Here is a 13,443-nt window from a genome sequence, read left to right as displayed (position 1 = left end):
TGTTCTGTGTGGAAGGGCCTTTACCGTTTTATTATTGTCTTTGTAAGTGTTTAAAAACCAAATGTTTCAGTATTATTTTTAACAGTAGCCATCAAGCATTATAGAGAAAAATAAGCAATTATTTGGTTTAAATCTCTTTATTACACGACTATCGATAAATGTGTTCTTTTCTTGATAATCGTTAGAGTTTTCTAATGTTTTATAGACCTAAGTATTGTAAGTCACATCTTAAAATATGTTTTTTAATCCAATCAAACCCAAAATATATTCATTTTACTGTGAAGACTAAGAAAAGCAGCAAATTCTCATATTTAATAACCTGGACCAATCATTTTTTTGGGGCGTTTTTGCTTTAAATTGACATCGATATGTAACTTGTATCTGTTCCTCTACGATTCAGTCGGTACAACTGAAACATGGATTGATAATTTCCATACTAGGCTAGCCTCATACAATTAAGAAACATGACATTCAAACATTTAACAAACATTTATTGAATTTAAAAAAAAAAAATCAGTGTAAAAAAAATGAATCCGTATTTGTTTAGTTGGGCACGTTACATTTGACAATTTTGATGTCGTCGACCGGCCGATCTTGACCGTTTGTTTCGACCATCCCAATTCGGTTCAGCACTCCCATTCCCTGGGCTACTCTTCCAAAAATAGTGTGCTTTCCATCCAACCACTGAGTCGGGCCGAGAGTGAAGAAGAACTGGCTTCCGTTTGTGTCCGGTCCTGCATTGGCCATCGCCACAATACCAGCACCTAATACATACACAAATGAAATCAGAGAAATTACAATTTTGTGACTTTTTGCTGTTAAAACACACAAATAATAAATGTAAGGAATCTGAAACAATAAATTGGTCCATTTAATCAGATTTCAAATAAAGAATTTCTTGAGGCAAAACCACAACTTTTGCACAACATTTGGTACATCGACTTTAATAAACATGAATTATTATTATCATTAATTATGATTTGCTTGGATATACCTCGCTATCTAATTCAGTTTAATACAACAGCCCTGCAACAATTCCGACCTTAATTTTTTGAGATACTAATAAATGACTGAATTAGTTAATTATAAAGGCTGCAGGAGCCTTTTCTTTATTTACCAGCCTACATTTGCCTCCTCCACATCTACCACCTTGTATTTAATTAAGATTGTTCCGCTGCGACTACCTGTGAATTTCAGTTCTGCGTGCAGCTCGTCTTCAAACTGTTTACCAAATATGGAGGCGCCACCGCGACCTGTTAGAAGAACAAAGATCAGTAAAACACACAGATTTATGTCACACTCCTTATTTTGCCAAAGAGATGAAGTTTGGGTTAATAATGGGTTTTCAGGGTGGCAGCTTTACAAAGTAAAGTGAATGCGATCGATACGTTGACAAACATATGAATGACCACGAGTTACTACATATGGGGTAAGACATAGTAATACATTAACCTTTGAACAACAAATGTTTATATAAAAAAAAAAGCACAGACATATAAATACAGTTAAAAGAATGCTCATAAATAAAAGGTGGTGGTTTGATCCCACTACACAGGACCCACTGATAACTGCTTTGGTGGATCTGTTGATTAACCCCAGTTAATCAACAGATCCACCTTAGTGCCAGTTTGTAGTTCTTTCCAGTAAACTATCGCCCAAACCTTGAAAAACAGATCAAAAGAACCCAAAAGTAGGTGGACACCCCACTGTCTGGACAGCAGTGTGTGTGTGTGATTAACCCACCTGTTCCTGTAGGGTCTCCTCCCTGCACCATGAACTCTTTGATTATTCGGTGAAACTTCGTGTTGATGTAGTAGCCTCTTCTGGCCAGCTCTGCGAAGTTCTTGCAGGTTTTTGGCGCATGTCTCCAGTACAGCTCCACCACAATCTTCCCCATCCTGCAATGCATGGTCAGCATCAGCAGTTGTGTATTTAGCGTCTTTCAACAGCTCAGGCAGAACCCTGACGGCGTGTTAAAGATTACCCCAAAGCCATACAATATGTTTTAGTATCAAAGAAGTTAACCTAGCAAGCCCAACGCTTAACTAACATCACCGAACCGCTAGCGTTACTGAGAGCTAGCTTAGCTGAGTTAGCATTCAGCGGTTTTAATACAAACTTACGTCGTGTCCAAAACCACTGTTGGCGGCTGCCATGTGTCTGCAGGTATCCCTGACATTATCACTCCAAACAGTACCCTTCGATAGACTTTAAACAAACGTATTTGAATAAAAAGTACGTGATTTATCAGGCTAGCACGTTCTTTCGATTCATTTCATGGTGGAGTTTCTTCTTCTGTGGTTGCCGCCCGTTCCTCTGCATGTGAGTGGTGGGAAGTGTGCAACCGTTTACCGCCCTCTAGTGGACACAATACGGCAGTTGGGAGCCCCCCCCCCCCCCCCCCCCCCCCCCCCCCTTTCTTCTTCTTCTGTGGTGTTTAACGGCAGCTTGCATCGTTTTTGTTGCATTACTGCCATCTTCCGGTTTCAGTTAGTTTCTATGTTCCCAACTGCTAAACGTTCCCCATCAGTCCCTTTGCTCGCAAGAAGTTTGTAAAGCACCTTCTTCCCAGATTACTAGATCCCCACTCCAGTATATTGTTCAGCTCTCTTCTTCTCATCCCTAGTCTTTGCATTTCTCCCAGCATGCCCCTCCTTTCTGAGCTGTGTCTAACACAGATGGTGATAACATGTTGTACAGTTTCTGGTGCCTGTCAGGTGCCTGGCAGTGCTCACAGAGACCATTTGCCACATCTTTGACGTGGCATCCAACATACAATAAAATTACAATAATATAAATGTACAAGATTCATCAATGTCTCTTTTTTTACTTTTGGGTAATTAGTCCAGTAGTTCTCATACAACTAAGTGGCCATTTTCTGCCGTCCTCAGTCTCAACTCGCCAATATTTTAACTTAAACATTTAATTTTTTAACTTCATTACACTCGCCCTGTTCTTTGTTCTATTTTTAGTCAATATAAGTAGTTCCCCCTATTTCCTAACATAACTCCTTTCTTTTGGATTGCGTGTAGATGTCGTTATTTTGTTGCGTTATCCCGTAATCTCAGCAATCTATCCCACCTAAAAAAAAACACATCCACATTTCCCCGTGGAATGTTTTGTTCATTGGATGTAGTTCACATTGTAAACTGCAGGGAGCAGCAACACGCCGGAACAGCGTCAAGCGTGCCATAAATATGTATATAGAGAAGAAGAAATTCTTCTTCTTTGACCTATAAATTGCTTGTACACTTGTACGTCGCTTTGAACGCCATTGCCGTCGACTTTTCAACCGAGTTGTTCCAGTTTGTCTACCGTTGACAACAAGGTAAAGTCTCCTATTTGCGTTTTCTGCACCTTTGTTATCAGCGCTATCTAATCACCTTGGTTCTCTTTAAGGGCGTAGTGTGTCAACAGGTTCTTATTTTCGGTTCAACGTTAAAATATCATTATCAATTGATGTGTTGATTATTTTCTCGATTAAAGTTGATTAAAAAAAAAGTATATTAGACCCCAAGTACGCAAATTCAAATGTCTTGTTTTGTCTGTTAAAAAGCTACATTCATGTAATTTTAATTTAATATCATATAAGAGTAGGAAAAGCATGAAACCTTCACGCTGGAACTATTAAAAGTGTCATTTCCGTTTCATACAATGACAAACGATTAATAGATTATGAATAAATAATAGATCATCAACATAGCTATAGTTCATTTTGTCCTTAAACTGTTTTTAATCATCTAATCGTTTCATCTCTGTGTATGTCTATTTGTAATAGTTTGATGAACTTGTCTTTGAAGTGAATCTTCTTTGCTCCTGAGTTAGATCAGGCCTGTCTTGTCTGCATCAGCAGCCTTTGCTATGCTGCACATTTCATTGTCATCAAAATATCATTATGACTCCACGCTGGATCTTACATTGACATGTTACTGCAGCCACACCGGTCAGTTGTAGCTGCCCAGCTTAACCTAGACGGATGCAGCAGTTTCTACGTCCTCGCTGCCATACGATTAATCAGATGAGACGGTCTAATCCAATTAGGGAGGTAGGTAGCATTGCCTGTTAGCACTCCTAAGCTTTGCAGCTAGGTCAGGGTATTTCTGTGAGTAAGCCACAAGGACGAAAGAGAGTAAAAGAGGTGTGCCTATAGTGACAGAAAAATAGACCTTTAGACAGCATTGGGTTTTAATTTGCATTATTCTTTTTTTTTTTTTTTTTTTTTTTCTTCAGAGGAATCGTGAGATCAGATAGTAACAAGTTCATCTTTTTTTTTTTGTTGTCTCATCTCAAGTCCCTACACCATGTCCATCGTCAAGATCCACGCCCGAGAGATCTTTGATTCTCGTGGAAACCCCACCGTGGAGGTGGACCTTCACACTGACAGAGGTAGGCAACGACACGACTTACGAAATGTATAAAAAGTATTGTGCCCTCTATAACAACATTTACCACATCATATTGAGCGCCAGTCAATGTCACCACTTGCGTGTCCTCCCCCCTCATGCTGCCGTGAACATTTCACAGGCTTGTTCAGGGCAGCCGTACCCAGCGGAGCGTCTACCGGGATCTACGAAGCCTTGGAGCTCAGGGACAATGACAAGTCTCGCTACCTTGGAAAAGGTGCGCATGCCATTTTTTAGTGTTTTCTGTTTAATAAGATAAAAGTTGCTCAGTGGCGGGTGTGGTTTTGATAGTTACCACCAAATAGAAACAACCCTTATTGCCTTTGCAGTTCAAAGCAAATTCAAATTTCAAGGAAAACTACTGTATTTGATACATTTGTCGTTGTCTCTATCTTTCTGTGTTGTCTCTCTTTGCCAGATGTGAAAGGGTTATAGTGAGTTTCCGTTGCCTGTCCCTCTCAATTTAAAAACTTAAGATTTGTCCATTTGAAGGTAGAGAAGAATGAATGACAACAACATAACAACTCATCATTGAATGCTTTTTTTGGCAATCAACCAGATATGGTGTGCATGGTGATTTGTCAACAAAGCATGCTCTCACTGCAGAAGTTGATTGACGGAGTGTGAAATAAAACATCATTGATTTGATGAATCGGATTAATTATGTTTGTTCACCGAAAAACAAATTCTACAAGAAATGCTGTCGCATGCCTCTCTGTAAATGTGAAATAAAACACGCATGTTTCTAAATCTATGGTTTGCATTATTTGGCCATAATGTTGTGAAAGAATGATCACACTCATCTTTCTGTTGCAGGAGTCTCACAGGCTGTGGAACACATCAATGCAACTATTGCACCGGCACTTGTTGGCCAAGTAAGAAGACGATTCTCCCGCTCTGTCTGTGTTTCGTTTCCCAGATCTTGTACGAGCTAAGTTGTCGCTGTTCGTCGTTGTGTTGATTTTGTCTCCTCAGGATGTGTCTGTGGTTGAGCAGGAGAGAATTGACCAGATGATGATTGATTTGGACGGAACAGAGAACAAATGTAAGTGACAATAATCGCACTGTTGTGTTTAATCTTCATAACTATCGGGATTACGGCAGATTTCTGTTCAGGGTCTGAAATTAACTTTTTTTCACTACGTCCAGCTGTGACAGGAAAGCTGTTTTTTTTTGCCTTGCAAAAATGTTATGAAATCAATGCACTAAATATAGAGATAAAATTCACATAATTTAATGTATCAAATGCTGTAATTCAATGTTTTATCTATTTACACAAAAACATTACATGCACGGTGAATTCCAGTGTACAAATTACATCGTGGCTTTTCGTAAAAAAACACAAAAACTAAACTTTCTTTTTTGGGGTCGTGGGGTTCTATACACATGCATGCGCCTTTTTAATTTATGGTTATTGATTAGAGTTTGGTGAACTTCAACTGTCAAAACAGGTGAGATTCACCAGCCGATACATTTGCTTTCACATAGCAGTTGCTCGCAACTTTCACATGTGTAGCTCTCTCCCATCATACCCTAAACTTACTACTTCAGTTGTGCGTTTCGGCGAACGGGCTGCAGATTTGATCCACCGCTGCTTAAAAACTGACCTGCATTTGGTGGTTGCCTGAACAAATAAAACACCTGCTCTGATGACGATAAACACTCAAAACCGATTTCAAATGAGGATTAATAATTGTTTGACATTTTTTTTTCTTCTATTTTCAAACAGCCAAATTTGGAGCGAATGCCATCCTGGGTGTTTCCCTGGCTGTTTGCAAAGCTGGTGCAGCAGAGAAAGGTGTCCCCCTGTATCGTCACATCGCTGACCTAGCAGGGAACCCAGAGGTCATCTTGCCTGTGCCGGTGAGGTTCTGTGTGCCAAATTGTTGCATGCATCAATAACCGTGTTTTTTTTTTTTTTTTTTGTTCCGCATTATTCAGTTCATTGTGAAGTCACAGCTCTTGTCGCCCCCCCCACCTCCACCAGGCCTTCAATGTGATCAACGGGGGCTCCCATGCAGGCAACAAGCTGGCCATGCAGGAGTTCATGATCCTGCCCATCGGCGCGAGCACCTTCAAGGAAGCCATGCGCATCGGAGCCGAGGTCTACCACAATCTCAAAAACGTCATCAAGAAGAAATATGGTCAGGATGCCACCAATGTGGGGGATGAAGGTGGCTTTGCTCCAAACATCCTGGAGAACCAGGAAGGTATATGCGACAGGAATGTCTTAGTTTGACCTGCTGATGAATCAAAGTCTCCTACAACTGCACAAATGTAGCACAGCCTTCAGGTTCCTCAGTGTGAAGGCAAACTACATTTTGTAAACCAAATGTGCAGCCAGTAAAAACAACCCACTGTAAATGGTTAGACTGATAAATTAAGCACACGGTTCTACTCTCTGTGCAGCTGTAAGAGAACCCTTTACTGTATGTGTCGCATTTGCCACACAGACCAAAAGTTGTTGTTGCGCTTTAGAGGAAACCGGCTATAAATAGTGGAGAAATGTGGAAACGGGCTTTTTTTTTTCTTTTTTTTTGTGAACCTGTGTGCCAACGACAACATTGAGCATGACTATAAGGACAAAAAAAACGTATAATGTGTGACCCTCAGACTATACAGCAAGTACGAGTTATGCCATCTGATGATTATTTTTATTTAGACTTTCTATGGTACACTTTGAGGATGCAGGTGTAATTGGAGACATTTCTAATATTTGGTCCACTTAATTTACAGACAAAAATATTAGACCTTTAGAAAATACTGCAAAACACGTCCAAGATAAATATTGAATCATGTTAAAACAACATTAAAATGTATGTTTTGTAGGTAGAATTTGTTCCAGGACCGTTGGATTGCATTTCAGTGTTTAGGGATTTCTATCGTTCGAGTCGGTGTGGAACTGGTCATCATTCGTTGTTTTTGGTGGCTCTCCATGCGAGCGCAAGTCCGACTCAACACTCGCCTGTTTGACTCTGCAGCGCTGGAGTTGGTGAAGGAGGCCATCGCCAAAGCGGGATACACAGACGAGGTGGTGATCGGCATGGACGTGGCAGCGTCCGAGTTCTACAGGGAGGGAAAGTACGACCTGGACTTCAAGTCTCCCGACGACCCGAGCCGTTACATCACTCCTGACGAGCTGGCCGATCTCTACAAGAGCTTTGTGAAGGATTATCCAGGTAACCTTCAGACATTTTTCTCATTTTCCACTTTATTTAGCAGGCGGAGAGCAGGACGCACGGCGTCGTAGTCGCGTCGGCTCCGACATAATCTCACAAGGGGAGGGGTCTGGCTGTAGCTATCTGGGGTACCTTTCTTATCTTTTAATCTGCTCACCCTCTTGGAGAGACAAACTAATTGATTGTGTACGATTTATACACTGGTTTACTACATCAAACATTATGTTATATCCTTGGAATGCTTTAAAAAAAACAAAACATAGATCATCTCTGCTTTTTGGATCTTCAAACAGATCATTGAGAAAGCTCAAGTCTAACGGATATAACGTTAAAAAAATTGAAGGAAAGCAAAAGCTGAAAGTCATCTTATTGTTGAAGCAAGTAAAACCTAAAATGTAGATTAGACAGATGTGTGTTTTGATCCAGCATCTTCATGTTTTTGACCAAATACATCTTTCACTATTGCAATGATTTTGTAGGATTGATCATCGGGTGCTTTACAGAAATATTTACACAATGAGATTGTGATAAATAATCATCATTATTATGATGTATGATAATAGAAACAGTCTGGTAAGTTCAGAAGATTGTTCTCACCGTAACGCAGTAACACTTTTGCCATATTATAATATCACCAAATCCAACAACCTACGATATTTAGTCTCCTATCACAATATCTATACAATATTGATATAAATATTTACAGATGTACATTAATAAATGACCCTTTTTATGGCATGTTTGTATCTAGTGAAGAGATGACAATATAATGTAAATACACAGACGCTGATGTTCCAATTTTCTCCATGATCCTTTTAGAATGAAAGGATGTTTTGTTTTTGCTGAGGTCTTATTTTCATATTTCATTTTGGCCGTCATTCCTATCGGTGGTGATAAATGCTCACGTCTGACCAGGGGACATGAGCATTCAGACGGTCAAACAAACCCCGAGGTTTACTTCACAGACATCTTTGGGAGTGCTCACTTTTCAGTTTTACCTCAAAATAAAATGGTTTACTCCAGATAATCTACTTAAACTGTTGACTTCCTTATGACCCTGTTCAATTGTCTCTGCGTTCATGTTTCCTGTTTGCTCAAGAATCTAATTTGATATTTGATTACAAACTGTAATCGGTTCATCCGTTTGAAGAATCAGAAATATTTCAGTTTCAGCCATATTGAGCATCTGTTTCACCAGCCAGTGAGGAACTGTCTGCATATTTTACACCCGCAGTGGTTTCCATCGAGGATCCCTTCGACCAGGACGACTGGGCGGCTTGGAGCAACTTCACAGGAAGCACGGACCTCCAGGTTGTTGGAGACGATCTCACGGTGACCAACCCTAATCGCATCAGCAAGGCTGTGGAGGAGAAGGCCTGCAACTGCCTGCTGCTTAAAGTAAATCAGATTGGCACAGTTACCGAGTCCATGCAAGCGTAAGTCAATGCACCCGGGTTGGTTTTAAATTTAGACTTGATACACACAATGACCTGTGATTGTCTAGAAGTTGGTTTGTCTCCCTCACAGCTGTAAGATGGCTCAGGAGAGCGGCTGGGGTGTGATGGTGAGCCATCGCTCCGGGGAAACTGAAGACACCTTCATCGCCGATTTGGTGGTCGGCTTGTGCACTGGACAGGTAAAATCAGATAATAAGACTGTTTATTGTATAATGAAAAAAATTATAAATTGGACTTTTAAGACAAAAACGTATTGATTTATCTCCTCTGTCCATATTCACATTGGGAAGTTGTTGCCACGCTATAAACTGCTTTGATAAAAGTCGGAATAAGCAACACATGAAGTCAAAATCCCAAATCAAATCTGTGAGACAGGATTTACAATGACTTGGATGACAAAGTTTGATGGAGACATTAAATCCCTTTTTGGTTGAAATCTTTGTGCACATTTTGCCGCTTTCAGATCAAGACCGGGGCGCCCTGTCGTTCTGAGCGTTTGGCCAAATACAACCAGATTCTCAGGTAAGTCTCGTTCTTATACAAAATCATTTTTAATCCCATTTGTGCAAAGTATAAAATGTGATCTTGAGTGTTGTGTTCTTTAATTTAGTGAAATACCCCCAATGCCTTTCTGCTTAACTACAACTACTTACTTGTGCTGCATAAATGGAAAACATACATAAATGATACAGTTTTAGTAGTTTTGGTTCGTGCATTAATCTCAGTTTGCATCATTTTTTTTTAAGCAGCTTTGTGTCTGCACTTTGCTCAAGTCTTTGATGGACTTTTAACATTTAGAGTTAAACTTGTAATGTAATTAGATACAGGGGGGGGGGGGGGGGGGGGGGGGAGACCTACTTGTTGTCAAAGATAAATGCATACGTCATAAAGAGGAAATGAACTTGTAACTTTTCTTTCCTGTAGAATCGAAGAGGAGCTGGGAGACAAGGCTCTGTTTGCTGGGAAAAACTTCAGAAAACCTTTGACAGAGTAAACGATGACGAAGCATTTAGAAATGGATTCATGCAAGAAATCCATAACGATACATTGGATAACACATCAAAGCAATAATGTAGAGCTTCTTGTGATGCTGTAATGTATAGAGAGAACTTACTGTAGTCACTGAAATTGTAACACTTGACTTCTACTGTGTTCTGCCATGTTTTTTTGTTTTTTTTAATGTGGAGTAAAATAATAGACCTCACAAACTGTAATCACAAAAGCTGCACATGGAGACAATTAATAAAGTTTTCTTAGTGACAGAATTGATTGTGATCATTTCTCCCACGTTTCATTTCATCCTGCAGCGGTTGGTCGATGCTTTCGTGAAAGGAGATCGACGTCCCACATCTTTTGATTATTTCGCCGGTTTTATAATAGATGTATAATAAAGTGAAGCAAAGGGATTCAATCTGATTATTAAGATATAGAGGGACCTGCTCAATTCAAAGGTATATGAATATCACAGTGCAGGAAGAGGCAAAAAAAGCCAACTGGTCTTATTTGAAGCCTCCACCTATATAATATTAAACTTTAACAAAATTACAGAGAACACAAAATGAACATGCATGAGATATGACTGCGTAAAATATTATTGACAAGATGTTTTACAAGACATGAAATATGATATCAATACATTACAAACGAAAGGAAAATAATGAGAGAGAGAGAGAGAGAGAGAGTTCAGGGGATGTTGGTTTATACACCTTCAGTAACTCCTAAGCAATGCTGATGCTACAAGTCCCCATGAATGACACGACTATAGATGTCATATAACAGCTGAAACAAGAAAGACATGAACACTAATATATAAAAAAGCAATTACAAAACAGAAATTAGATTTTCTTTCAGGCACCTTTTGAAACATGTTATAGAGGAACATTTTTTTTTTGTTAGGTGGGAAAAGTCATTCCATAATTGAAAATGACTGAAAATGGACCTTTGAAGTAATCTAGGAGGATGAAGATCTGAAGATTGACGAGTTGAGTAAGAGTGAACCTGTGAATTGACTTTAAATTAGCTCTTGAAATGATCAGGAATATTCCCTTCACCTGAAAGCATCTAATAAATAAAAAGACAAGTTTGAGAAATATTGATGTCATAAATATTCTGCAGTTTCTGAAATAGAGGAGCAGATGAGACGTCTGACTCTGATCGGGTTACAATCCTAACAAGTTTCTGGAGGACAAGCATAGACATTAGAGTAGTAGGAAATATATATATTTATGTGTATATATATATATATACATATATATGTGTGCGTGTATATATATGTATAATATACATATATATATATGTGTATATATATACATATATATGTGTGCATGTATATATATATATATATATATATGTATAACATACATATATATATTTATATGTGTATATATATGTATGTAAATATATATGTATGTATATATATATATATATATATATATATTTATGTGTATAAATATGTGCGTGTATATATATATGTATAATATACATATATATATTTATATGTGTATATATATTTGTGTGTATATATACATATATATATTTATGTGTATATATATTTGTGTGTATATATACATATATATATATGTATATATACACACATATAAATATATATATATATGTATAACATACATATATATATTTATGTGTATATATATATGTATGTAAATATATATGTATGTATACGTGTATATATATATATATTTATGTGTGTATATATATATTTGTGTGTATATATATGTGTGTATGTGTGTATATATATATACATACACATATATGTGTATATATGTGTATAAATACGTGCGTGTATATATATATAATATACATATATATATATTTATATGTGTATATATATTTGTGTGTATATATATATATATATGTATATATACACACATATAAATATATACACACACAGTCGGGCTGTAAATACGTCAAATTACGTTATATTATTAGTGTTTTTACTACACCACAGTGTCGCATTAACAGCTCTGTTTCTGTCGGTGGTAGATTAATGTCACAGCTTAACGTTACATAATAATGTGTATTAAGCTCAGCAGCACACACAGTGTGATATGTTGTTTGATTCATGGAGGCCTGTGTGTGTGTGTGTAGCAGCAGCAGCAGCAGCAGCAGCTGATGATGATGATGATGATGATGAGCAGCAGGCTCCGTGGTTCCTGCTCCTGCTGCTGATCCGCGGCACATGCTCAGTTATGTACACCCAGACAACTTTGAAGGCTTAGCTGTGGCTGCTGAGGTCATTGCACTGGGAAAAAAATAGACTGACTCGCTCCACTACACCGCCTCCATTTTGAATAGCCATGTAATAGGGGATTCGCATAGTTTTTGTGTGTATCGCCCACTGCGCTACGTAGTGTCAACAAGCCACATCCAAACATCCCTCGACATGGACGACCTGTTCAGTCCGCGGAGGTAACTTGATTCAACTTAATCACGTTTTAGTTGTTATTTATTTAACGCGTCTCTGCGTGCGTTTGTGGCGTGACTTTGAGAGCCGTTTGTATCAAATAGTCGGAGTGTCAGTGGTCACGAAGTTCGTGCCTGGCTAACAAGCTAGCCAAATACCAGCGTAACGTTACAGTCTGATAGCAGCTAGTAGCTCCGGTTAATAATGGATATCTGTGCGCTTTGATGCTATCTTACAGCTCTAGTCTGCAGCTATTGTTTTCAAATGATGTCAGTAAAGCAGATTAACGTTGTGCATCATTTTAATAAATATGTTATTCCCTCTGGGCTTGACTTGTATTGACACTGGTCGTTGTTGTGTCAACGACATGTTGGTGGATGCTAACGTTTGATATTTATTATCGATCGCATTACTTTAGCTTAACAGTTAGCCGCGAGACGGAGTCAGCCGAGCGTCTGGCAACCTGTTTCGGATCTCCTAAAGTAGCACACACTGTTCTCGTAATGGTGAACCGTAAAGAATTAGCAGCTCATGTATGATTGATTGACAGTCTTTTGCGGTAGCTGGCGTCGGGTTTCATTCATGTAATAAAAGGGAAACGTCGCAGGTCGCAGCTGAGATTGGCTCGCGAGTGATGGAGGGGCGGGATGTTATTCCGCTGAAAATCACTGAGCAGCGGGGAGGTGAAGCTGCTCCGACAGCCACCTCATACACGTATCGATCACACCGTGCTAGCGTTAATCACCTGCTAATGCACACTTCATACACTGCAGACTGACTTTAAACCGCGTGAACTAAACTCAGTTTAGTACTTTTCCGTGACTCTAAAGACTTTGCCAAAGTCTAAACTGTACCTTCAAAAATAGTTATTAATGCATATGATGAACATGTGATGCTTTATTTTTTTTATTTTTTTTTTGTTGCCATTTCAGGAGCCTGAACAGCACACAGGGCGAGATAAGAGTTGGACCGAGTCATCAGGT

General features: G+C 38.9%; 2 protein-coding genes across 2 annotated transcripts; one reads left to right on the top strand and one right to left on the bottom strand.

The window, feature by feature from the left end:
* Positions 1 to 474: 474 nt before the first annotated feature.
* On the bottom strand, positions 475 to 2,324 carry ppil1 (peptidylprolyl isomerase (cyclophilin)-like 1). Its single transcript, XM_068711695.1, has 4 exons — positions 2,124 to 2,324; positions 1,744 to 1,898; positions 1,185 to 1,253; positions 475 to 764 (listed from the first exon to the last, which is right to left on the bottom strand). The coding sequence occupies exons 1-4, from the start codon at positions 2,177 to 2,179 to the stop codon at positions 544 to 546; spliced, it is 501 nt and encodes a 166-aa protein (XP_068567796.1). The 5' UTR covers positions 2,180 to 2,324; the 3' UTR covers positions 475 to 543.
* Positions 2,325 to 3,224: 900 nt separating this feature from the next.
* On the top strand, positions 3,225 to 10,304 carry eno1b (enolase 1b, (alpha)). Its single transcript, XM_068712125.1, has 12 exons — positions 3,225 to 3,328; positions 4,292 to 4,386; positions 4,525 to 4,620; positions 5,220 to 5,278; positions 5,379 to 5,448; positions 6,133 to 6,266; positions 6,391 to 6,613; positions 7,385 to 7,582; positions 8,817 to 9,018; positions 9,110 to 9,218; positions 9,503 to 9,561; positions 9,964 to 10,304. The coding sequence occupies exons 2-12, from the start codon at positions 4,302 to 4,304 to the stop codon at positions 10,031 to 10,033; spliced, it is 1,305 nt and encodes a 434-aa protein (XP_068568226.1). The 5' UTR covers positions 3,225 to 3,328; positions 4,292 to 4,301; the 3' UTR covers positions 10,034 to 10,304.
* The last annotated feature ends 3,139 nt before the right edge of the window (positions 10,305 to 13,443 follow it).

The sequence above is a fragment of the Cebidichthys violaceus genome, unplaced genomic scaffold, assembly GCF_023349555.1.
Source record: "Cebidichthys violaceus isolate CVI_PGR_0920_01 unplaced genomic scaffold, fCebVio1.0.p SCAF_17, whole genome shotgun sequence".
NCBI lineage: Eukaryota > Metazoa > Chordata > Actinopteri > Perciformes > Stichaeidae > Cebidichthys > Cebidichthys violaceus.
Note: the sequence above shows the minus strand (reverse complement) of the source record. Positions and strands in the feature narration are given on the sequence as shown.